This window comes from Accipiter gentilis, chromosome 12 (assembly GCF_929443795.1).
Source record: "Accipiter gentilis chromosome 12, bAccGen1.1, whole genome shotgun sequence".
Lineage (NCBI taxonomy): Eukaryota > Metazoa > Chordata > Aves > Accipitriformes > Accipitridae > Astur > Astur gentilis.
The window spans coordinates 30520663-30547048 of NC_064891.1; the positions used below are offsets into that span (position 1 = coordinate 30520663).

General features: G+C 41.9%; 2 protein-coding genes across 3 annotated transcripts in view; both read right to left on the reverse strand.

The window, feature by feature from the left end:
* Positions 1-4897, reverse strand: part of UBA6 (ubiquitin like modifier activating enzyme 6) — a 35759-nt gene extending 30862 nt beyond the window's left edge. Inside the window, exons 1-4 of one of the 2 annotated variants that reach the window (XM_049814752.1) lie at positions 4764-4897; positions 4343-4470; positions 2030-2093; positions 406-500 (exon numbers count right to left, since the gene is read on the reverse strand). In XM_049814752.1, the coding sequence (XP_049670709.1) occupies positions 406-500; positions 2030-2070 (136 nt within the window). In that variant the 5' untranslated portion in view covers positions 2071-2093; positions 4343-4470; positions 4764-4897. Of the gene's footprint in view, positions 1-405; positions 501-2029; positions 2094-4342; positions 4471-4641; positions 4744-4763 lie in introns of those variants that run through there. The other variant, XM_049814753.1, reaches the window with a different exon arrangement.
* A 6526-nt stretch (positions 4898-11423) lies between these two features.
* The window catches only part of LOC126044691 (transmembrane protease serine 11E-like), a 44642-nt gene continuing 29679 nt past the window's right edge, over positions 11424-26386 (reverse strand). Inside the window, exons 6-10 of the mRNA XM_049814760.1 lie at positions 19134-19172; positions 15804-15999; positions 14719-14978; positions 13135-13277; positions 11424-11604 (exon numbers count right to left, since the gene is read on the reverse strand). Of these exons, the coding sequence (XP_049670717.1) occupies positions 11443-11604; positions 13135-13277; positions 14719-14978; positions 15804-15999; positions 19134-19172 (800 nt within the window). The 3' untranslated portion in view covers positions 11424-11442. The remainder of the gene's footprint in view (positions 11605-13134; positions 13278-14718; positions 14979-15803; positions 16000-19133; positions 19173-26386) is intronic.

Genomic DNA, 26386 nt, shown 5'->3' on the forward strand with positions numbered 1-26386 from the left:
AAATTTCACCTGTTCTCCTACCTCCCACCCCCCCATTTCCCACATGGGGATAATTCGGGCCATAGCTGTTCCTGTATTACATTCACTGATACTGATGCCTAAAGAAATAATTTGGATTATCCACCCTCAACCTTCACCCAAGACATAAGATTTTGGGTAAAGTGATCTGGCCCATGCAAGCACATTTTAAAGTAAAATTTGAAATGTTGTTCTAGTAAAAAACTTACTAGTGAAAAGTCGAGGATCTTTCCTGCATCTGCTATGTTACTCATCCGCACCATGCACATATAAATCTCTCAGATACTTCAGATATGCTTATTACATCTAAAATAAGCTTTAGAAGTATTCTGGGACAGTATGGTTAAATGCACTTGTATCTGCTTAAATAAATATCACCTAACTTACCAATCTCCACACCAAGACCACCTATACCACTCAGGAATACGTGGGACTGAGCCATCTTCTGCATTGCCGTGTCTCCGAGAACATACCTCTGGCGACTACAGCAAAGATAAATTCACATCAAAATGAGAAACAAATAAAGTCAAGAGCATATGAAAGCAAGTTAAGAATTCCCAGTCATTTCCAAGAAAGTTCAAATATTTTCAGTTATTCTATCATTCCAACCAGTTTCTAATCTGCAACACCAAGCTCTGCAGTGAGCGTGTGTCACGAGCCACACGTGCACAGTTCTATTTACCAGCCCTCCGCTGAACAAGCAACTGAGGACATAACATGCGTGTATCTGAACTGTACAGTGCTTTAGGAAATAAATGTATATCAAATGTAATATTAGCACTCAGAATCCAAACAGGGAAAACCATTTAGTACAGATCTTTTCAGTGCCAGGTTTTAGAGAAGAGGAATAACTTTTTAATTTTAAATTAGTGTAAAACCTATTCAGGATAGTAGGTTTTTGGAATTAACGATTGAAGACACAAGCAAGCCAAAGAATTTCTTTGTTATCAGAAATCTTCAAACCAGAGGGTGCAGCAGCTTTTGTAGTCAGATCCTGAGCTTTTAGCTTCCAACTGTACAATTAAACTTAAACCATTCTGAATACCATCTTTTCCACCAAGGAAAAAGTATGACTTCCATAAGACTAGTGACAAAACGTAAAATGACACATACATCACAGGAAGCATTGCACTGAAATAAAAAGAAGCCTCATTTGTTCACATAGAGATGATTTTTTTAAAAATTATTTTATTTTACTTTTATATATAAAGAAGCTTTTCATCCCACCACATTTTTCCAGGGATACCATTTGTTCCAGTACAAGCTATCTGAACTATTGCCAAGCCAAGTGATCTCAAGCCAATCCCAGATAACAAATTAAAAACAAACAAACAAACAAAATTTATTTTTTTTTTAAATCTACCAGAAAAACCCAAAACCCTGAAGGATAAGAGAGATACTGATGATGTTCAGGAGGACAGAGACGTATGGCAAAGACAGAGGAATAAATGAAATTATGAAGGAGATAAATTTCATAATGTCAAAAAGCAAGGCGAAAAGAAGGTAGTGAAAGAAGATGGGGAATAAGAAAGAGAGGAATATCTCCTACATCAAAAGGAAACAAGCTAAAGGCAGAAAGAATATCCATATTACAGATAGAAGTATTACTCCCATTTTCCAAAAAGCACACATTATTGATACTACCGGAACTTTGTACAACTCCATAGTATTCACCTATGCTTTTTACTGGTCAAATACTAATAATGGTCAGAAAACACCTGTTATGAGACCAATAAAGGAACAGTTTTACAGAAAGATATCTGTATATATCTTCAATTCAACCAGTTCTCACTGCTAACTTTGCAAGAAGTGGGTTCTATTTATTTCACTTACTGAACACTTTGGAGTTTTTTGCCTTACAAAAGGAGGGACACAGCAGCACAAGTACACACACACCTTTACCTAATCGGCAAGAGATAGTGTTTTCAAGCCTTGCCTTTCACATTACTGCATGTAAGCATAAGTGTTGCTGAAAAGTCAAGAGCAACACTTAAAAATCAGATATTCTTACCTATACAAAGCATCATCAATTTCCATAGAGTCTGCCGCCATGATGCAATTATGATTTGTTTACACTAGACAGGTTACAAAAAGAAATAATCTGGTTACATTGGATGCAATTTCACAGTTGCCCCTCTCCCGCAATTCTTCAGTAGAAGAACTGAAACATATGTTACACAGGAACACCACAGCATCTAGGTAACTAAAACACATAGGAGCCAGGAGACAAGAACACCCAAAGCTTTAATAAATTATTTCAAAATACAGACATATTAATTTCCCCACTGAGGACATGCAAGACTTACTTCTTTTATTTGCCACAGTTCGATTTACTAAAAGTACAATTTCATTTTATATTAACAGCTCCAACCTGTTTTAACTTGCATCTACCCGACTGGTGCTTTTTTTTTTGGAATAGAAGATAGGAGATCCCAGAATGACAAGGAGTAGTTACTTACACTGCATTATTTCTATGTTAATTGAAAATCCTTAGAAAACAAGTTACTGCTTTAGCTAACTGAAGAAATCAATACCCAAAGATCTGAATCAACATTTGACTAAGACATCAAGTTACACAGTTTGCTAAGATTTTAAGAAAAAACATAATTTGTGCTATTAAGGCCTTCATTCATTAGCAAAGAGTTTTTCATTGTTAAGTTACCTTAGTGATAACTAAGCACTAGGACTAGGAACAAACTGCCACTGGACAGCTTGTTTCTTAGTTATACAGGCTGGGAATTGGTGCTTCCTAGATCTGGCAGGTGACTGCCACCAAATACAAGATGAGCAATATAGACCCCAGGTTTGACTCAGAACATCAGGTCCCATCACTACTAGGTAGGTACACATCTTATTTCAACTCCCTACAAGCTGCATTGGCTAGACATGGCTGACAATCCTTTCTCCTAAGAGACTGAAAAGCAAAGGCTCAGATATACTGAGGGGTTTTTTTCCGAGAGCAGATATACCCTAAAACAGCTTTCAAGGCAATCCCGCCCAAAGGTTAACTCCTAGTTACTGTTCAGATCATTTTGGCAAACACTTTAACATTTCTGAAGTACGGCACCTGCAGCCTGTCACAACCTGAGAGACTACAACATTCTGACCTGCAATTTATCCTTTTCATTTTTTAGGCTGAATTAGAAAGTGCAGAAGCAGTGCAGCAAGAGACAGTTACACTGAAAGCAGGCCACAAGTCTCACCAGTTAAGCTCTTTCACAGTGTGGATACTAACTCCTACACATAAGCTAACATACAAGACAGTTAACGTGAGGCACCTCCATCGCAATCTACACCGCTGTCACTTCAGTGCAGCTCCCATGCCCTTATACAACAAGGGCTGAAGACAAGCAATGCTAATGGTACTAGATCATTCTAGGACCCAGATCTCAAGCCAGAGAACAACACACCTCATCGAAGTCATGGGCTTCAGTCCCTGCTTAGGTAAAAGCCTTCACTTCAGCCACTGCCTAGGACACAAGACTGGAAGTTCTCCTCAAAGCAAGCCAGGGCCATCTCATAATGGCCCACAGCAACCATCCCAAGCTCTTCTGCTCCTCCATGATCACCCTCCACAAACAGCACAGGCATTCTGGGACAGCCCAACATAAACAGACTGTGGTACTAAGGTAAGGAAGGTGATCTACCCCTGGATAAAAAACACCCAGCTTCCTCTGCTGTGGTTGCTGACAGCCATCTCAATCAGTGTTCCCTCCCAAACAGCCTTTTGTAAACAACGAGGATGTGCGATCAACCCACAAAAGAAACTTCTCTCACGCAGACCCGTCTGACAGTAGCTCTTCCAATATTTTTATCAATTCCCAGTTCTCCTCCTTCATTCTCTGTTGCAGCACTGAGCTACTGCCAGTGTACCTGTCAGGTATGGCAAAACACCTCTTTCCAAAAGAGGACTTAGTGGTACTATTGTCAAGTGGCTCTAGGGCAAAGTTTTGTTAATGTATTCCTGCATCCAAGTTGTATTTCCCACTCTAGTTCAACCGGTACTGAATCTGTCTCAAAGAAAGGCATGTAATATGGGGGGCAGGAGAGGGAGCCATTCTAACATTATGTCCTAGTTGTTACCAGATGCTTGATATTTATACACTTGCCTGTTTCTTTTTAAAAGCCAACACTATCAGTTTTAATGCCGGGCTTCTATTTAACTGTGTAAGTAATGTCCTTCATTTTTTAAAGCCTCAGCTGCTTGTGGGACATAACCCAGGGACAAACTGAGAAGCTACATGTTACCAAGGACTAAGATGCTCCGAAGAGCAGCAAAGGCACAGGAGCTGTAGCGGAGGGCCGGTTTCACAGTGTTTCTTACCTCCAAGTCAGCGCAGGCTGAAGCAGTATTAATTACTCGCTGTTCAGCAGGCTGGGATGGCGGGGAGGCCTGGATTCATCCCACCTACCCAGGGTTTCCAGAGGCGTATCCCAGTCGATGCAGGCTCCCTGTTCAGCAGAGAGAGAGAACGCTCAGACCCACTGTTAACTGCCCAGCCGGGCTAATGGGGGAAAAAGGACACCTCGGACCTACAGCGAGGAACCGAGACAGAGCCGACTGGCGTCGAAACCAACCCGACCCGGGTCCCACCACAGCCAGACCGGCTGCAAGCCCCCCACCTCGACGCCCCGGCTCCCGGGGCGCTGGAAACCGCCACCCGGCAGACCGGCCTACTCGGGACTCGCCGCCTTCCCGCCGCCCGCCTCAGGCCCTCCTCAGCCCCGCCGCCGACCGCCCTCACCACCGCGGCGGCCTGGCGTTGCGATCGAGGCCCGAACGCCGCCGCCGGCGACGGGGGAAGAGGCAGGAAGGGGATGGAAAACGGCAGCGCCGGTGCCGCGACGCTTCCCCGCCTGCGCCGACATGAGGGGCCGGGCTAAGGCCGCCCGCCGCGGCCCGCCTCCTCCCGCCGTGAGGGGGCGGACCGCGGCCGGCAGCCTGCGGCCGGCGCGACATGGCGGCGGGTAGCGCCGCCTTGGCTGGCAGCCGACGGGAGACGCATAAGCCGTTAAAGAACACACCACTTTCTGCCCCCCAAAAAAGCAACACGCCGCGTTGTTAAATAAATAAATAAAAAAAAATCCCCATTAGGTTCAAGCGTCACCAGTTTAGACGATCAAGAGCGCTTGCGAGACCTGCTTCTGAGGTAACCGTCTCCTCCACATCTTGCAGGAGAGCGCCAGCAAGATGTCGCCTACCTCAAAAATAGGCAAAATTTCGTTAAAAGGGGCTAAGGAATGAAGTTGCGAGATGCTGGAGAGCACCCGAGGCCATAGAGGAGCAGAGATTTGGAAAAAAGTTGTCAAAACCAATGTACATCCCATGCCAACATGGTACACAGGATTGTGGAAATATTTCCTTTTTTTGGTGGCATTTATCCAGGAGAATGTGGCAACCATCACTCTGCCTCCACCAGCAGCTCAACATCACCTCCTATAAATACTTTCTCTCCAGTCTCCCAAACTCCGATAAAGATCCCAGCGCTGCCCACCTTCCCATTAGGCAGTTTAATCTCCCTTCAACTTAAACCCTGCCTTCCCTTTCATTATCTCTTATTGGGGTAGGTGTGACGAGTTTAAATCTTTCTTGATACCATTAGCACATCTTAGCTAGAATGGGAGGGATTCATGCTACTGCACAAGCCAGGACTGAAAAATGTCACTGCATACAGTGTATACAGAATAGTCACCTTAAATTTTACAATATTTGTAACTTTGAAAAAAAAAAAACCCAACCACAACCAACTGTCTGCATCCTACAGTACATAAGAGAAAAAAAAAAAAAAGTAAGCCTTTTCTCTATCTTGATTGGGTTTTGGGGAACTTCTAGGGGCAAGAAGACCCAAGTTTTGTCCTCTTTGTGAGCTTCCAAGGCATTATTTTAGCATTTACCTAGCTCTAACGAACAGAGTTCTGGCAACCCTCCATGTCTTCCTCAAGCTTTACACTTAAGTTCAACAACACGCGCAGCTTTTGTACTGAATTAGGAGCAAAGACGAAGAGCAGCTGGACAACACTGTGCTCGTTCAAACAAGGGCTATGCTTTGGCAGGATCAGGGTGAAAGTACTTGCCTGCTACACAGCTTTTTTGTGACACACAGAAATAAAGATGTGGGCAAATTTCAAAGAACCACTAGAGGCCACTAGAAGCCTGAGATGCTGGACTGGAAGGTGGGATAAAGGGAGAAAGCCGTTCAGTTCCGCAGGATGATGAATGCAATCCTTACCAGTAAAGAACTGATATTTAAGGCTGGTATGTGCTTTGTCGCTTTTTCACATAATACATAAAAACCAGAAAATACAAGAATAAAATTACTTCCGTTATTTCAATAAATTAATTTCAAAGAGCAGTGCACGTACCTGATGAACAGAATTAACAGGAGTCCCAGCTATAAAGTGAAAAAGCTATAAAGAAGAAAAAAGTAAAGGAGAGTTTAAAGACAGCAAAAAATGTCAGCTTCAGCTTTGCCACTTTGCGAATTTTTAGTTCTGCCAGTGATTTTTACCTTTAATTTTGTGGTTTCTTTCCTTAAAAAGGAACCTGTTTCAATTTTTCTTTTTAAGGCTAAACTAACAATTCTTATTTTTAAGAACTTACCAATCAAATGTGTTGTGAAAAATTAAAAAAAAAAAAAAAAAAAACAACCAAAAAAAAAAAAAAACCAAACCAAAAAAACCCAAAAAAAACCAAAAACCTGCTACTTACCATGTTTCTGTCCTGTCACTTTGGTATGCAGTCATCTCACATGAAACAGATTTTGCATAGTAACAGAGAATACTGATGAGCCTTTTGCCTAAACAGAGAAACAGCAACATGCAGTTAATTCTTGCCTAACAGTTTAGGAGTAATTAAGCAAAGACTAACCATCAGTGAAACCATGAATATGGGCATTCTAAGATAAATTGCCAAATAACAATGGACAGATTCTGTTTACCCCAGAAGCCAAAGAAACTGGTTTCCACATGCATCAATTATTAGGTGTACTCAGGAGCCCTCTATGTTGATGATATCAAATCAAAAAATATACAGGTTTTTCTCTTTATTTTCCAATTTTGCAAATTTGAAACATCTGGAGCCATTCGACTTTTCCCTGTAGCCCTATCTTTTAAAAATACTTATAACCACAAAATCTTAGAAAATTTGGTTAAATAAATTAATTTTAAAGGAATTCCCAACTCCATATTTGTACCATGTTAAAGTCAGCTATAGCTTTTGAGATTGGCAAAATGTACGAAGCAAGGCTGCCGGTTTACAGACTTGCTGAAGCAATGAGTGGTATATGGCTGTGGTCAGAATGCCACTACCTCGGAACCTGAGCCTATTCATGCCCAAAATCTCTGTAACTTCAGTTTATGTGCATTACTGTAGATTCATTCTGCATGCAGGTATTGAATACATCTTTAGAGCCAGTATTTTCAAAAGGAGCTGAAGCTGATACAGCTGTAAATCTCCTTTCCATCTGTTGGGAAAATCCCAGCCACTTGCACATTATTTTTTTTAGTCTTTTAATTTCTTGATTTCCAGGCACAGCTTGACATTCTTAATGGGCACCCCAAAGTGGGGATGTGGAGGGGATGCCTTTGTTTCCCTGATTTATTTAGTTAATAAGCAAATTAGCAGACAAAACTCTATGTAGCTTTCTCCCTAAAAATGGGTTATTCGAAAGTACTAAGGCCAACACAATTCAGTTTAGCACAAAGGCCAGTGCAGAAATGACCATAAATCCACATCAACATCCTTCAGTGGGTTTCCAAACATCCTGCCATAGGCTATGGCTTACCATCAGCTCCTGCAGGAGCAAGGTGCTGACTGGCAAAGCTTTGTCTCTTCTTTTTGGCACAACGTGCGGTGTAGGAGTGCTTTGCTGGCAAGTTTAAAAGGACTCCAGCTTCCCAATGGGGTGGGCCAAAGGATCTTGTCACTTAGGGCTGCTCTAGCAAGTGACACCTTCCTAGAAACCATGTTAACAATGTTGTTAAAATCCTGATCCAGATAAACAAGGGCACCAATTACCTAAGCTGATTCCACACTGACATGCATATGAATGCATTTCCAAAAGCAAAAGCCAGCTTTCCCATGCACGTGCATCGCAGAGTACGAGTTGCCAGATAAATAGTCATTGGGTTAAATAATAACTTTTGGCTCTCAGCTCTTCTAATTTGTTAACAGGAACAGCAGATATGGAATTGGAGTTTCTACAGGCTTTACCTACGTAAGGAATCCCGGTGACGGACTGATGTCATTCAACCAGACCTCCTCACAGGATTAGGCCTTGTGCAATCAGCCTCTTATTTCTTTCCTACTTGTGCTCCAGGCTGAAAATTAGCATTGGGCAAGCCTCAAACAAACCAATTTGAATAAACAGAAGTTTGGAACATGTTTCTTGATGCTTTAAATCTGCCTGGGAAATCTCAAGACAATTGGTACATCAGCTGCATAGACCTCTCTACAGACAATTTCTAGCAATGACGCGTTACAAGGATAAGTTTTTCCAAGGCCAGAAGCAAGGTGGTGGATTCTTGGATGAAGCTTCACAACCATTCGCAAATTTGCATAGCATTAGCTTAACTGAGATTCACCTTTGAGTATTTTAGAAAAGCAGATGTCTGACCTTGTCTTTGCTGAAACATCCGTAAAGCTCCAACCACTGTTAAAGACAAACAGTTCCTAGGATGGGGAATGAACAGAGCGCACTGCACTTTTAGAATAGTCTTATATCAAAATAAGGAATATTAGTCTATTTTGCATCATAGACAATTTTTAGCTTGGTTATTATTAAGAAAGAAAGAACAAAAAAGGAGCAATTGTTTTTAAATACATTTAATGTTATGAAACATATTACCTTTATATTTTTTAAATCCATGCTAAATCTTAACATCAACAACAATAAAAGGTTTTTAAAAATCTTTTCTTTAATCACACAATATTCTCTTTGTTTTATTCTAGGGCAGAAAACAAACAGTCTTCATAAATAAAACACTGACATGGAGTATAAGACAAACCCAGGCCAGACAGTTTGCTAAAAAAAATCTGTGAAAAGTGCATCTGGCTGGCTAAGGACTCCCTGAGTAAGGTAGACATTCTCCCACACACCTCTTGGTTGTTTGGCCTCTCATGAGAAAACCTGAAATAAAGGCTGCCTTTCTCATTTTAAAGTTATTATATATACATGTCACTTGCAGTGTGAGGTAGGAACCAGTTTATAGGGGTTGTATCTAATCTGGGCCTCACCTCCTTATTGTTGCCCCTCCATTTGCTAGGCAAAAAGATAGATTTCAGTGCAAAACAAAGCCTTAGCTATCTATGAAAGTGAACTACTGTTTACTTTCAATTGCAATTCATCAGCTGATTATAAGGAAGGACACTTGTCATGATTTTCACCCTCAAAGCAATAAGAGGCACAAAAAAACTAGATATAATTTTTTTTCCAAAGGAAGCCTTCGAGAAAAGGGGACCTGAACACTAGAAGAAACAGTGTTTCCAGGTGACCTAATCCAAAACTCCATGAAGTTTCTATTTTGTAACTGAACCTGGCCCAGTGTAAATTTGTATTTGAAAAGTAGCAGCAACTCAAAAGTGCATAAATTACAAACTTCATCAATAAATTAAGGAAACGGATTTGCTGCATCTAACTATCCTCCTAACTGTCCCAAGATCCTTTTTATTTTATAATGGACATGGAATATCAGAATAAATATACTACTATTTCAAAACCAAACCTAATCTAAAACCTTCAGTAGATTTCTTTTTGATATAAGGAATCTTGTCTTTTACTGAAATGCAAAAGATATATAGAAAGACTGGAAGGACCCTAACTATAAGACAACCCCTTCCTCCACCACCAAGACTTAAACATAGGATTTTCCATCCATATGTAGACTTGTAATTCAGGGTGGAATTTTTCAAGAAAAGCTGAGCATCTCATTCCCAGGAATGCTGATTATTGGAGAGCTTGCACAGTAGGAAGGCTGAGGAGAGACCCAGTCCTGAGCAGAAGGGGAGGCAGGATGCTTCAGAGAAATTTTCGGCTGTAGTAGGTTCAGCTGTGGGGCTTGCAGCTTCTTTCATGTCTTATACAGACTCCTGTGAGTCCTGCATTCACAGCCTAACCAGTCTGGTGGCCATTCAAAGACTGCAGGAGACAATACTAGTGACATTTTGGATCCTCCTATTGAAGGCCTGGGCTCTAGGGGACAGTAATAGCCGCATCACTGGACCCCCTTCCACCAGCAATCCATGAGATGTCACGCACAGAGGTAGGAAAAATGCTTAACTGGTGTATAAGGCTTGCATTTACTCTGAAGTTCTTATCGGGACTGTTCTTTAATATGATGTTACTCTTCAGTCTCATAAGACAGGGTCATATTCATTCATGGCAGACACGAATCCATCAGTGAAGCAAGACAGTATCACTGATTGCTTTCTTTGCGGTGAGATGGTTTCCACTGGCTGGCATGCCCTTGGAATAGCACACTATTTCTTGAATGAAAAAGGCAGTTCCCAGTTAATTTGTGGTGAATATTTATTTTTCCTTTAGCACAAATTTAGATGCTGGGTTTCCTTCCAGGGAGGTTGTTCATGGGGACACACATATTACAGACAAATTTGAGTAGAGCTTGTGTTTCTATATCTTAAGCATATTGTGAGTTGAACAGAGTAGGTCTAGAAGGCAGTGGGTACAGAGGTAGCAGCAGAGTATTGTGATAAAGCACTTCCACAGTAGCACTTTGAAGTAACTTGAACGTCACAGAATCCACAAAAAATTTCCTGTTAAAAATGTGCTTCAAAAGAAGAACACCAAGCTTTTCTCTTCTCCATTCCAACTTACTGGAAGCACAGAAATCCTCTTTTTCCTTAGCTTGGACCTACCCTCAGTCCTAGCTGATCCACTGTTAGCTATCAAGGCCTCTGAGCAGGGTGAGCATCCAGGGTCTCGGCTGCAGTCTGTGCAGATGATAGTCTCTAACAAGAATAATAATCAAGGGTTTGCTTTGCTAGAAACACAGGTGTGACAGCATTTGCTTCACTGGAGGAAGAAGGTTCAGCTTCAAACTTCAGCCATGACTGAAAAAAAAATTCCTTTTTTTTTTTTCCTGGAAAACATTTGTATTTATAAAGCAGGTAAATTGGTAGTTTTTAAATGTTCGTGTAATGACGTCAGTTTGTAATTTCTGGTAAGTGAGAATGTTGAATTCAAGGCTCAAAGATGAGGCAGGCAATCTCATGAATTTATACTCTCTTAGTATAAATTCACAAGGGGTTAGGATCTCTGACAGCAAAGATAGCGCTTGCTGCGGGCAAAGGTTGCTTCAACCAAAACTACATAGGAATATATATACTAAAAAAATAATGCTTCAGAATTACAGACAAATAGGAGTTACATGTAGTCTACGTAGTTAAATCCATTTTTGAGTTTGGAATTAGATGCCAGTTTTTAAGGTAATCCAGTCACGGAAGTAAGTCACTCGTGTGTAAACTCCAGGTTTATTTGGTTTTGCGCATTCGTCTCCCCAGCTCACTATTCCCACGAGGTACCACATCAGTCTAGAGTCTGGAGTAACCAGTGGTCCCCCAGAGTCCCCCTAGAGAAAGAGGAGGGAGGAAAAAAGATTTAGTTGATCAGAAGGGAAAATATAATTCTCCCCATAGACAGGAGTGTGTCTTCAATAAGAGAAGAAAGCAAGCAGTATTTCAAGAGCTGTCTTTTGTGCAGAATCCAGGCAGTTTCTGAAACTTGACTCAGACTCTGTGGCTTTTTCCTGTTTGCCATGGAACCTCCTGACCTGTCTCTGTGCTTTTACAGTAAAAAAAAAAAAAAAGCTTCTCTTCTGTTTTGTGAAACACTGCTTCCCACCTACCTTGTCTTCCTCCTCGTACGAAGTAGGGAAACACAAATATATACAGCAATCTAAGCCAACATTAACTTTTTTTTTTTTTACAGTAACCACTGTTCTTTCAACAAATTCTTTTAGTCACTTGCAGCAATAACATTGCAAAAAGGATTTCATCAGGAACTTGGTCTTCTAATTAGACAATATCTCCTCAAGATGTCAGCCACTTTCAGAGGCTGAATTCAGATACTGTTAATAGCATAACATGGTCATAATAGCTAAACTGGAAACCTTAAAGATTGAAAGGCGGTCCTCACAAAACAGACCAAATTCCCCATCTTCGACCAAAATGCTTTACTGTAATAAACAGCAGTCGCACCCTTCTGTTCAGGTCTTTTCAATGCTGAGCCAGACGGGAACAGAGGAATTGAGCCTCCCAGGCTTACTCTGCGGGGAGTTTTGCTTTAGGCATAAATCTGTAGGACTGGGTTACTGGAAAGGTTCTGTTTTGAACCAGCACTTAGGAGTACATTCTTTGTAAATAACATAAACAGAAATTACCTTTTTAAAAGTTATCATTATGGAAATATTTTTGTTTGAATATAAGCATTTCCTTGCAAACCTGCAAACCTGTACCACACATGTATCTTTACCATTCCATTTACAGCTAGTAGCTTCCTTATAGTTATCTTTGTTTCAGACAGTTTTCCTTCCACTGATTGAAGCCTGTTACCAAAGATCATTTCATAACAGACCTGTTATGAGATGATCCAGTCCAGAATTTAATTTCAATGAGCAATAGTGCATTTTTGCTGGCAACTTAACTGCTACATTCTTAAACTTCTTCCTTCCCAACTGTACAGGTGTCTGGTTTTGGCTACTTGAGACATTTAATTTTTAGCTCATATTTAGTATTTCAGCATTTAGTATCTCTGTCAATGTCTTGTCGTATCACTTTCCAAGCAAATTTTTAGTTAGATTTCACACACAAGAAATTATGAGAATCAAGTGGGCTTGTAGCAGCTCTTCTGAGTTACAGAATAAGAATTTCATTTCATGCTATCAAAGGCTTAAATATTGAATATTATACTTATTTAGTGCTCTTACTATGGGTTTTATGTGCTAAATGATATGTACGAAATGCTGTTTCATTTTACAACTTATTCCTTTTTGAATGGAGCCTACTTAAAGGACTAATAAACTGTCGGTTAAGATTTGGTCAGCCAGATACTGGAGTCAGCATTAAAATAGTTTTACTTTCTAATTTGCAGCTACAGTTACCTGACAAGCATCTACTCCTCCTTCCAGGTATCCAGCACACAACATCCTGGGTGTTATGTCCCCATCGTACACTTCTTTTCTATTGCAAGTGTTTGAGTCAATAAGTTTCACTGTTGCTTCCTGAAGAGCATTTGGAGTTGGACCTGAGGGAAAATACAGTTTGGGTATTTATCTACAGAATTTGCAGTAGTTAAGATACAGGAAGAGTATTTAATGTTCTCTTGTGGAGGACCAGCTTGACTTGGTTTAATGTAGAGCTTTTGCTTGATGATCTGTCTAGGTTAGGCCCTTAAAGAAAATGTACATACTCATAGTCTCACTTAGGACCTCACTTAGGACCATTAAGACAGAAGTAACAATTGCATGGTACATAGTGCCTTAAGTATAAAACCATATATTTTATACATGTTCCATATAATACCATGGAACACAAATTACCTAGCCATTTGGGCAGATGATATGAAATGAAGACATCTTAGTTTCGTTGCTAAATCTGCTCTTAACATGGCCTGATAAGAGTGCGAGCTTGGGTAAGTCACCATTTGCAGCTCACTCTGCACATTCCCCTGAAAGCCCACAGAGTTATCTGTAGCTTCTGGCTAGGGCTGGGAGAAAAAATTTTTAGGTGCTATATATGTGTAAAGGGAACTAGGCCTTAAGCCCCATTGTTTTTAAGACTATTCATATCAGACATATAACTAATGATTGGAGATTGTTTTAGACGCGATTAATAGAATGCACGTGCTTATAAAACAATATGCATAAGTTGCTTATTTGTCCCTTGTGTAGTTCTCACCATGGCTGGCTTAAAATCCAGTCAAGCTGAATCAACAGAAAAAGGATCATACATCTTAGTCCTAAGACATAAGAATAGATAAGAGTAAGTGATTAACTTTAGAGTAAGATGAATTAATAAAACAACCTGAGTGATTCTCAGAAATTCAAAGGTGATCTTTGATGTGTAAGAAGATAAGTGACTGTTGTGACCAGAGACCTGCCTACGACCACTAACTTCAGAAGAACCGAGATGAGACAATAAGAATCAGTTGAGACAGGAAAATGTATTGGACTTTTGAAACCACTGGAGAATAGAGAACTGAGAGTTCATGGAAAAACACCAAGAACACCAAGAACTTCTTTTGACAAGACATCAATTGCATAATGTTTTGTAACATTGTATATATAGAAGGTGTTTTTGCGTTATCTTTCGCCATTCACTGCGGTGGCGGCCCAACTCTGAGTTGTTAATAAAGCAAACCTAGAGAAACCCATGACTAAAATTCTTTAATAATAAGGACACGCATCGCTGGACTACCTGTCTCAAGAATTTACAATATGAAATGGAAAGGCTGGAAAAAGAGAACAGTCTTCTTCCTGTTTTCTGCTTCAGTGGATTGTAACTCTGTCAAGTCTAATTTTAGAACAAGAAAATGCTGCTTATGATTGAACAAACCTATTGCTTACAGACAAAGCATTAGGCTTGCTGCCATACAACATATGGCTACAGAAGTGGTATCAACTCAGTAGTAGATCAGAGCCACTGTTTATGTATCATACAGGTCGCCTGGTAGACTCAGGACTCACCATCATTGGTAAGTGCTCCCCAGCCTGTGATGACAGCATAAATATTGTATGGAAAAGTCTGAGATGGCTCAGGCAGACAAACGCGGTGTATGCTACTCGTAAACTCAACTCGTTTAGAGAGCTGCACAAGTGCAATGTCGTAATCATGTTCCGGGTAACGGTACTTTTCATGAATAATAATAGTCTTGACTGATCGTTTCAAGCTTGGTGGCTTCAAAAGAGCTCCAAAAGTAGCAGTCCACTTCTGCGGGTGACTCATGCTGAAAAAGGTAAGAGTGCTGTAAGTATTTAGGTGTAAATATAAATGTTCAGGACTTTAAACTTGGTGAGCACCTTTATTGTAAAGCTCCTTCAAGCCAGCTCCCTACTAGATTCTTAAGGCATCCATCACTTTCCATAACACTGTGTCCCACGTAATTGTGGACTGCTGCTAGAAGGTGGCAATTCTGCATTCCCTCCTCAACCATGGTCTCATACTCCTCCCCTGCTCCTTGTTCCTGACCTAGCCATTGTGTGGCTGCAGGTTGTAATCAAAGCAAAACACTCTTCTGCTAGAAGACTCTTCATCTCCGTTACTTTTTTTGCATGTTAATAATCTGTTCAATCAGCTGTTCCATCTTACATGCCCTGCAGCTTCACAATTGCCACGGTTGAAACAAAGAAGTGCTGGAGCACATGGCTGAATGGAGGGGTAGGAATGTGGGATTGTAACTTCTGGTAGCAGCCCGCAGGAGCCATAACCTAGTTGTAACAGGAAGGAGCACCTTCAAAAATACATAGTGCAACAGGAAACGAATACTCTGCCATTTCAGTCACGTTACCTTTTCTGCACTTCTTTGCTCAGTATGCCAAATTACTATTGATTTCCACTCATAAAACTGCCAGTTCTGCTCCAAAGAGTCAGTCTTTAATTTCTGATTGAAACATTCAAGTGATGGGTCTGCTTAACCCTGACTTTTCTCCTCCAAGGCAGAAAATTGTTCCCCTGGGAAGAGTCAGGGATGTGGTGCAAATCTGGAAAGCCACACAACTTGATACACATGGGGCACATTCTGCTGCAGATTCTCTCTAAAATGGGAACTTACTCTCTGAAGCAGTGAGCTGCAGATACAAGCCACGTATTGCTGATGAGCGTTGCACCACAACGATGGATATTATTGTACTGCAAACTAGCTTGCCACGGCCAGTCCCCAGTCTCTGCAGAAGACAATCCGCCAACTATTCGCAATGATGATGATTTTGCCATTGACTTGACTGATCTATTCTGCCGTAACCCACAGACTGTCAAAAAGGAGAAAGAGCGTATTAGCTATTCTTCTGTTTAGTAAATATGCCTGCCAATGGCTGTGGAAAACATATGTAAAATTACACACCACGTAGGTTCTCTAACAGTATTAACATCGACAAGACAATATACCTTCCACCAGCCACCCCAACCAATCAGAGATCCTCATGCACAACCCATTCCGTTAGAAGCCTGAATGAACAACTGACTATTATGGAAAGCCATGATGGTCAACCATTCAGGCTTAGCTGCGTAAGCAGCCCAAATCAGGAATCAAAACCTTCACCACACAGCCAGGACCATTGTAAAATAATGTCCCGGGTACTTTGTCATTAGGATAAAACACAAACAAGGAAAAATCTAAGATGGGAGTGATCCAAGCCACGCATGCATGCAGATTACATCAGCAAGTTGTCACCTGGAAACAGGCAACTGCACGTTGCACAAATGGCAGTCTGCAAGTGGACCTGGAGAGGCACTTCAGGCAAAGAGCTTCACACTAATCCAAGCCAGAGATGACAAAAGCATGGATACCTCCAGCATGGTGTGCATCCATGACAAAAAGTAATATCCTCCAATCCCAGAGAGAAATGAAAGTATCCACGGTTTCAGCCGCTAAACTCGGGGTATTCCGGAGCAACTGAAGCTCCCCGGGAGCTTTAGAAACTTCCTCAATGGACAGAGCAGCCTCAGCTGTATTCTCCCATCCAAACAGCATCAAATCCATCTTACCTGGACCAAGACCCACTAGTTTTCATCCAGGCCTCGATTTCAGCTAGACATTAGGAAAGTTGACAGACAGGACTATCCCAATTCATTGAAAAGAGACAGAGCTAAGAATTATTTGCATAGTGACAACACAATCCAAACCATTGCACTGCCTGTCTCCCACAGACAGTGACCCAGAGGGGGACAAAGCAGAAGTCAGTAGTACGACACTGAAGAGCTGCCAGCCCCAGGGCCCTCGAAGTCCTCAGAAGTGAAACACTGGAGCCACACAGAGTGTAACCTCTGCCCCTTCCTGCTAGGAGCTGCACAGAGTTACGTTAACAGTACCTTATAGTCAAAAGCAGCATCAGTAACACAGCAGATTGAAAGCTGTTCATAAATTTGAGAAGGAAAAAAAAAAGCCATACAATGTTGAGAACCTCATGTGCTCAGTGTAGAGTCTGCCCTGTTCTGAGATTTAAAATGAGGATGAATGAAATAACTGAAATCTAAATCTACTTGTCCAAAATGTTCCTTGTGAAAGGAAAACTGGAAAATATACCATAACTGATAAGATTGTCTGTGCTAGCATGTTTCCCTCCTGAAAGCTGTCGGTAATCCTCAGTTACTGGTCCTAAAACTGCACGATCCTATCAACCACCTGAGAAGTCAACGTTCAAAACACAGGGAAAAACTCACAGTTCCATCAGTGCCCCAGAACACCAGCACCTAAAACGGACCCAGAAAGTGTTGTTATTTAATCTTCCATTACTTGACAGCCCACTGCTAAGGAACTGATCAAACTTTCCCAGACTTGAAAGAAACCCAACTCGTAAGCAGAGATGGCTTTCTATGACTATTAAATCTCCAAACAAGCTGACTTCCTTCTCTGGAAGCTTAAAAACATCTCTAAAACAAACTACCTCGACCCCTACGGCAATACCTAGAGAAGACCTATCATATTGCCTTATATTTCCATAAGGAACAATTTTGTGCTACTAGCCACTCCAAAATGCTGAACATTTTCATTAGAATCACAGGCTGATGTAACTTCTATACATTTCCTTATGGTCATTTCTGCCTTCCAATGCACACTAGACATACTCCTGATTTCTGAGAGCACACAGAAAGCTATTATTCCAAACTCTTCTGCATGTGCCCAACTCTACCAGCTTTTGGGGCACTTCTCACTCGCAGACTGCATTAGAGGTCTCTGCGAGGCTGCCACCCTTAAAGCACCAGTTGAACAACATGCTGGTACATGTTCAGGTGTAGATCTCATCACTTAATGTGTGTATAGGAAAATAACAGGTAGCAAGGTGGAGATTAATTGTTATGCTACAGCATCCAACACAACCATATATGAAACAGATTCTGCAGCCGCTGCTCCAAGATGCAGTTCTAATACTCTACATCAAGGGGGCAGAGAACAGTGCCTGCCCTGCGCAGGCAGGATTAGACTTGATGAAGTATTCTATTCAAGTACATCTTTTAGTCAATTTATAATAGAGATTACTTCTAACTATAATCTGCTCAAAATATAAAACACACTCAAATCCCTGATAAGGACTCTCCTGCCTTTAGCATGTGATAGTACACCTTTCAGCTAGCCACTGTGATTAAAGCAGTCAACTACCCCAAGCAATTCAGTTCCTTTATTTACTGGAAGTCCTCCTCACTCACTCAATTCTACTATGTACACCTAGGAGTCATCTGAAAGGTCTTAGCTTTCATGTAGAAACATGGCCTGGTCTCTGCCTGTCCAAATACCCAATTAAGCAGACACACTGTAAAAGCTCTCACTGGTACCAACAGCAACTGGATCAGGCTAATAAATAAACAAGTGTCCTGAACATTACAGTGCTCAGGCCTCACTGGCTAAAGTCCTCTGTTTCCTAGATGGCAGGGTTTACATTTAACGTGCACCCTCCAGCTTCCACACCAGCACTGCTGGAGGCAGAAGCATGCCATAGGCACTTCGGGAGCAGGACCTGCATGTCACCCCTCTGCCCAACGCTGGGGATTTCTATGGAGCCCTCAGCACTTGCTCTTTTCTCATCGTTTGCGCTTTTCTCACAGAATCGCTGATCTTTTTAACAGAAGGAACATCTCACTGCAAAAAAAACTGACCAGGGAACTTAGTGGTGGCTGTAGACTTTTTCTAGAAAAGTGATTTTTACTGCATCAGCACTATTTTCAAGCCAGTCTTCCTAAGTATTCCAGAAGACACTAATAAAAAAAAGGCTTCCTTGTGACTGAGCAGGATTTCTAAACACATGGCTCATGTGTGTGAAGTACAAGGTCGCATTCATTAGACAGGAGGATGAGAAAAGGCTTTGAAGGACCGGGAAAAGTGCTCAGAGACTATTAATGCTAATTAAAACAATCAGAGATTTCCCAGGCTTAAAAAGCCCTCACTTACTGTCATTGAAGAGGGCTTCTGCTCTTCTCGTCTCCATATCTGAAAGAAACAAACAGTCAGGGTAACGCCAGGACAGCACGGATGAGGTTTTCCATCAGCACGGTTGTCCCACCCGACAGCTATTTGAGTACAGGGCACCGCAGGAGGTACGGCTGAGGGGGGCTGCTAGAGAAACCAGGGTAGCTCATATGTGGTCACATTCTTGCCCTGGCTATTGCACTCCTCTCTGCGGTGCTGCTCGCTGTTCTCCAGCCAGCCGGTATCTTCTGAGAACCAGGCACAGGGTCTCCCCCATCCTGATGGACCCTGACGTTTCTGGAGGGGAGTATGGACAAAACAAGTCCTGTATTACTGAAGATCCACGATTTTGTTGGGGAGAAATTTTTACAGTGGAAAGCTTTGAAATCCCTTTTTTGTAAAAAATCAACTGGCAGCGTTTTACATCAAAGTGAGAGCCAGAGGAGATCTCGTACCCATTCTGTGCCCTCTTCAAGATCAGAAGGCAGTGACTTCACCTGCAGCCATGCCAGCTTACAATAGCAGCAGCTCATTCTCCCTTCTCCTATCTTATTGAGCAATAGGGTATCTGGTACACTATTAATACTAAAATAGACAGTTAATAGCAATTTATTGCATGGCACAGCAGGTTCTAGCAATACATTCCCTTCTTTAATATGCATGTTGTATGTTTATAGACAATACAGTATGCTCATGCTGACAAGAACAAGCATTGGCTCAAGGTATAAGCCTATTCCCCTTCTTTCCAGAATGCTATTTTTAGCAGAGCTACCATTTTAGCTGCCAGCAGTAAAAACAAATTAAAAAAGAAAAAAATCACACTTTCAATACAATTTTTAAAATATATAATGATTCTTGTACAGCATACACAACTTCACATTTTGGGGCTGAATAGCCTTTCTCAGCAGATCCCTGTCCTTATCCACTTCTTCCTTTCTCTTTTCACTTTGCAGCTACACAGAATAATGTGCTGGTTTTGATCCAAAACCACACCAAACCAGGAGTCGTCTCTGGCTCATACTTATTGCCTGTTGTGCTTGTATCACCTGTGTTTTGCCTGTGGCCTTGACACTCCTCCTGGTATGCAGGGTGAATTGCAATCCACCATTACTAGACGTGTACTCATTCATTTCTTAACATGACGTTAATCAGATTATGATAGAAAAAAGGAAACAGAACTCCAGTGCATGTACAGCTTGACTGTGGGGAATGTTACAGAGCAAAGGCAGTGCTAGGGCTGCCATATGTGCATGCAGCTGCTCCTTTGTTTTTTAAGAACAGGAGAAGAGTCATAATTGGACATTTATATAGCAACACAGTCTTACTCACTATAAAAAGGAACTGTTCACATAATAAAGATAAATAAGTTTTACTGGTGGGCAAGCAACAACTTGCAAGGCCCCCTTTCAGTAAAAATACTCGCTTGTACTTTCTCAATTCCTATGAAAGAAGGAGGAAAACCCCGTATTGGGTTTGCATGGCAAGGTTTTGGTAGCAGGGGAACTACAGGGGTGGCTTCTACGAGAAGCCGCTAGAAACTTCTATGTCCAATGCCAGCCGGCTCCAAGACGGACCCGCCACTGGCCAAGGCCAAGCCCATCAGCAAAAGTGGTGGCACCTCTGGGATAACATATTTAAGAAAGGAAAAAAAGTTGCGGTGGGCACAGAAACGGTAGCTGGAAAGAGGAGTGAGAACATGTAAGAGAAACAACCCTGCAGACACCAAGGTGAGTGAAGAAGGAGGGGGAGGAGATGCTCCAGGTGCCGGAGCGAAGATTCCCCTGCAGCCCGTGGGGAAGACCCTGGTGAGGCAGGCTGTCCCCCTGCAGCCCAGGGAGGTCCACGGTGGAGCAAATCTCCACCTGCAGCCCGGGGAGGATCCCATGCCGGAGCAGGTGGGTTCCCGAAGGAGGCTGTGACCCCACGGGGGACCCACTCTGAGGCAGGCTGTGCTTGAAGGACTGCACACTGTGGAAGGGACCCCAGGCTGGAGCAAGGGAAGAGTGTGAGGAGTCCTCCCCCTGAGGAGGAAGGAGCGGCAGAGACAAGGTTTGGGGAGCTGACCCCAACCCCCATCCCCTGTTCCCCTGCGCCGCCGGGGGGAGGAGGTGGAGAAAACCGGGAGTGGGGTTGAGCCGGGAAGGAGGGAGGGGTGGAGGGAAGGTGTTCTGAGGTTTGGTTTTATTTCTCATTACCCTACTTTGGTTGATTTGTAATAAATTGAGTTAATTTTCCCCAAGTCGAGTCTGTTTTGCCCGTGACAGTAATTGGTGAGTGATCTCTCCTGTCCTTATCTCGACCCACAAGCCCTTTGTTATATTTTCTCTCCCCTGTCCAGCTGAGGAGGGGGAGTGATAGAACGGCTTTGGTGGGCACGTGGCGTCCAGCCAGGGTCAATCCATCACAGTCCTTTTTTGGTGTCCAACATGGGGCATGAGGAATTCAAGATAAGGATAGTAACTGGGAGAGGTAACATGCAAAACATGGACTGAACACTGTTAAGGAGTGGGATAATTGCGGGGAATTTTCGGGTTTTGTAATTGTGGTAAAGGGACAAGGGGTGGACTGTGTGTAAATTGTCCACTTTCGTTCAGTGTTGTGATTACGCTGTTTTGATTTTGGTGTGGGGAATTCTTTTTTGTTGATGCGAGTGAAGTTTATGAAGATAGTGTGATGAATATGGATTTTAATGATAATTCTTAAATATGTGATTCACAGATGCAAGGGGTGGAATGACAGGTACTTCTACATTTCAGGAATGTCAGTTATATTCTGTGAATTTCCATGGATAATATGGTTGGTTGTTGCCAAGATCCCTTACATCAAAATGTAATAATACCAGACAGTAAAAGCTAGGCCAGAAGAGGGATTCATTGGTGATGTAAACATTACTGTTTGGTAAGTTACAAAGTGAGTGGAGAAAAAAAAAAAAAAAAAAAGGGTACTGAGCTGTGCTAAGTATTTGGCTACTTTACCCATATGTTTATATCAGCAAGAAGTGCTTTGAAAAATCTGGCCCTATTTGTTTGTTTCAACTATGATGAGCATCCAATGTTTTCCTAGAAATTCATACAACCTTCAGAACTAGCCCATAATTTGGGTCACTCTAATATTTTATAGGTGGAAACTGGTAATAAACCAACAAATGTAATCAATAATGAAAAAGCACCTTTTGCCTTCAAGTGCAATACGGATAATAGTGTTCTTTTTAGCTCCTTTCTGGGTGGAGAGACATTTACCTCACAATGCCTAATTATAAAGCCTGCAGTCAATTATTAACACTTACATTATATTGCAAAGCTCATCGAGAAGACAAAAGGAGCAACCAGCTTGTTCAAGCACAGTGCTGGAAGCAATTCAATTAGCATGTTCTCACTGCACTGAGTTTTGCTGTGAGTCATGCAGCTGTTCTGCAAGGCACCTGTCTATATCTCTGTTTGCCTTTTTACGAGGCACCTAGAAAAAAGTACAAAGCTCACATGGGCAAAATTTTACCCATTGTTTCCAGTTGGACCAACTTGTGTATAACTGGAGAAAAAAGTCTTCCACGCACACACTGCAAGTCTTAAATAGGATGTCTGTACAGCTTTAATTTTTAGCATATTTTATAATATATCAGGACTATGCAGCTGATGTACTCTCCCGTCCACCCACTACTGAAGGAAAAAGGTCAGTGACACCTGTCAGTAAATTCAACGCTGTATCCACCAGGGTAGAGGCGCTGCTTTGCTTTAGAGATCTGCCAGATACAGTGCCCTGACCATGTATCCCACACTGGGAGCTGGAACACAAGTACTAAAGAAAACACCACAGCAATGGAGAAAACCTCAAAGTAAAGGGATTTTTTAAGAGGTCTGGCAACAGACTGTCGTGGTTTAACCCCAGCCAGCAACTAAGCACCACGCAGCCGCTCACTCACTCCCCCCCCACCCAGTGGGATGGGGGAGGAAATTGGGAAAAGAAGTAAAACTCATGGGTTGAGATAAGAACAGTTTAATAGAACAGAAGAAACTAATAATGATAATGATAACACTAATAAAATGACAACAGTAGTAATAAAAGGATTGGAATGTACAAATGATGCGCAGGGCAATTGCTCACCACCCGCCGACTGACACCCAGCCAGTCCCCAAGCAGTGATTCCCTGCCCCCACTCCCCAGTTCCTATACTAGATGGGATGTCCCATGGTCTGGAATACCCTGTTATCCAGTTTGGGTCAGCTGCCCTGGCTGTGTCCTGTGCCAACTTCTTGTGCCCCTCCAGCCTTCTTGCTGGCTGGGCAGGAGAAGCTGAAAAATCCTTGACTTTTGTCTAAACACTACTGAGCAACAACTGAAAACATCAGTGTGTTATCAACGTTCTTCTCATACTGAACTCAAACCAAAGCACTGTACCAGCTACTAAGAAGTCAGTTAACTCTATCCCAGCTGAAACCAGGACACAGACCCAGGAACCCATCATGCAGATCGGGACAGGTGAAATTAGGGCATAATACCCAGGACTCAAAACCAAGACCCCAAACCCAGAGCATATGTGTGTGTTTGGAAACCTGAACCGACACTATTTTCAGATAAGCCCATCGCACAGCAGATCCCGTCAAAAGGAAGGAGCACTTTGGGTTACGCGATACTGCTGAAAATCACGTCGCTTACTGGCTTACCTCGTTAGGGGCTTGCCTTCGTTTATTACTAGCTTGACATTTTGGGCCTGGTCAACAGCATAGCTGCTCACTTTGTGCCAGCCAACATGTTGCAAGCCCTGCCTTGAAGCAATCATTTGTAAGGCACGAGAGGCAATTTCGCTGCCCTGCTCATTTACTAGTTGCCCTAGTTGTTTGCACTACCAAGAAAAAGCATCAATTAGTAACAATTAAGTGTCATATCTTGTCCCAACCACATACGGCTGCAAAAATAGTTGTTTGTGCCGCATTTAGGAAAACAGTGTTCAGGCTTCCATTGTAAACAAGAACAAGTTCAACTTGAACATGCATTGCCTACCTGTAAAATGGAACTTGCTATTTAATTAAAGCTTGCCTAACTTAAAAGAGAAAACTACTGTTTAAATTAAAATCACAGCAATCTACTGAAACGTGGCTTAGGGATTCCATCTTTCAGAAGAGGGCTCTGTTCTCCAACTGGACAAGCAAGTTTGTTCATACAGTTATTTTGCATATTTAGTAAATGGAATAACCTTAAAATACACTTCAAGTATTGGTCTTAATTTCTGACTAATGAGAATAGTGACTTGCAGTTACTATTTGAGATTAATAACTTATCAGTAAATAACTTTTTTACTCTTCAACTTATGTCTTTGAGCAAACATGCAAAGAAAAGGGGACTATGCAAGAGCAGGAAAGCGTCTTTATTTTGGTAATTGTTTATATGCAATAACCAGTTAAGGCCAGGGTTTCTAAGCGAGTTCAGTGCCCAAAGCCCGTGGATCTATTTGGCAACCACCTAAATGTTTGCGGGTTTGTAGTTAACTGCAGAGTGAATGTGACCACTTATCTCTGAGGGAGTCAGAGATTCCTACAGAAAAATGTGCTTGCTTTGCCACGTCTTTAAATAATACCAGTGTCACTGCATCAGAAGAATTAGTCTTGTGTCCACTGCCTCATTTCATTTAAGCCACAGTGATCAGTGTTTGCATTAAAAGGAAAATAACAGGCAGAACTCTCAGTGACATAAATGGACCAGACGTTATATGGAAGTAGTTCAAACAAGGCAAGCAAATGCATTATTACGGGACATTATGCAGTTTCATTGTGGAAAGGGCCAGAGATGGCTACAAAATTAAAGATGAGAAATTAATTTTAAAAATCTGACACAGCTTTACCCAATTACATCATTTTTCACAGATGTGGATTCCCACAAGAAACTTGATTTTCTTTAAAGGTTTCCACCCATGTCATAATATAACTGCTAGCTTCAAAGGCAAACTACGTGTTCCATTCTCTATTATATTAAGTTCCCACATCTTGCTTGTGTAAGTTGTTTTTTCACACAGAAAAGGCAAGGTAGAGATTATCTCAAATGGGTTATGAAGGGAGGAGAGGGTTGTAAACATAAAAAAAAATTAGAAAAAGTACTTGCTTCAGTACTAATAACACATTCTTGGACATGCATTTGAAGCACAGCTTTGTGAAGTGCACCAGGGAGCAGAGGAAATGTTTTCCCCACTGTCCTTTGTCACACTTTAATAAAAACTTGTCAAAAAAGAGAGAGAAGTACAAAATTCTCAGCTGCATCAGAAACAGGGGGCTCACCTAGTTCAGTGTTATTTAGGGTAACAACTGTGCATGCAGGGAAAAAAGGATCTCTGACAAGTTTCAGTAGGTCGCCAAGCTGGGTAGCTGAGAGGAATGTCACAGAGTGCATCTGTCCTGCAGTGCAGACAGAGGTGGGGATAATAGCTCTACTCTAATATTCTTTAATTACGTTAAAGACCATGAAGGCCCGAGGTACTGGGGTAAAATGGGGATGAGAGCATTGAGCAGCAGATTCAGTCATGTTCCAAAAACTGTACCCAAAAGGAAATGCAGGAGTTTCCTGAAAGATGGCAAAACATGAGCTTTGGGCTCAGCAGGAAAGTCATGCTCTTGTGTGGTTATATAGTGCCCACGACTTAGAACATCTCCCCTCTAACCTTCCAATATTCTCACCGCTCTCTCAACAGGAATTACCTCCCTAGAGTTATGCACCCTTGTAGAAGCAGCAAAACATGGCTTAGATACAGGTGATGCAATTCTCATTCCTTCAACAGGAGAGAGTAACCTGGTAGAGACAAGGCAAAGGCTTTGTACCTCTAATTGTCCCTGTCACCCAGCCTTTCCCTCCCTACTTATGTCCACTGGACCTGTCCTGGCATCCATGACATCCCCCCCATCAACCACATTTTAATTCTGTCCGTGAGGACAGAGGTCCACACCTCACAGTGTATTTACAACTCCTCCATTTGGGCATCCTGCAGCCCGAGGATGGATCTGCATGAGGAATTATGTACCAGTTCGGCAGCGTGTATCCAAGCTGATACAGTTTTTAGCATTATTTTTCTTCCTGACCTACACTTATGCCCCAGCTGCAGACAAGGTCTCACTACAGTAGGGGCAGCCCAATTTACTTGCAACCTCTGCAGACAAGGCAGAGAAAGGGAAAAACAAGAACTGAGTGAGGAAATTAATTAAATCAACTTATCTGGGTCATCTAAGAAGTCAGACCAGGATGATTTCCTGCTT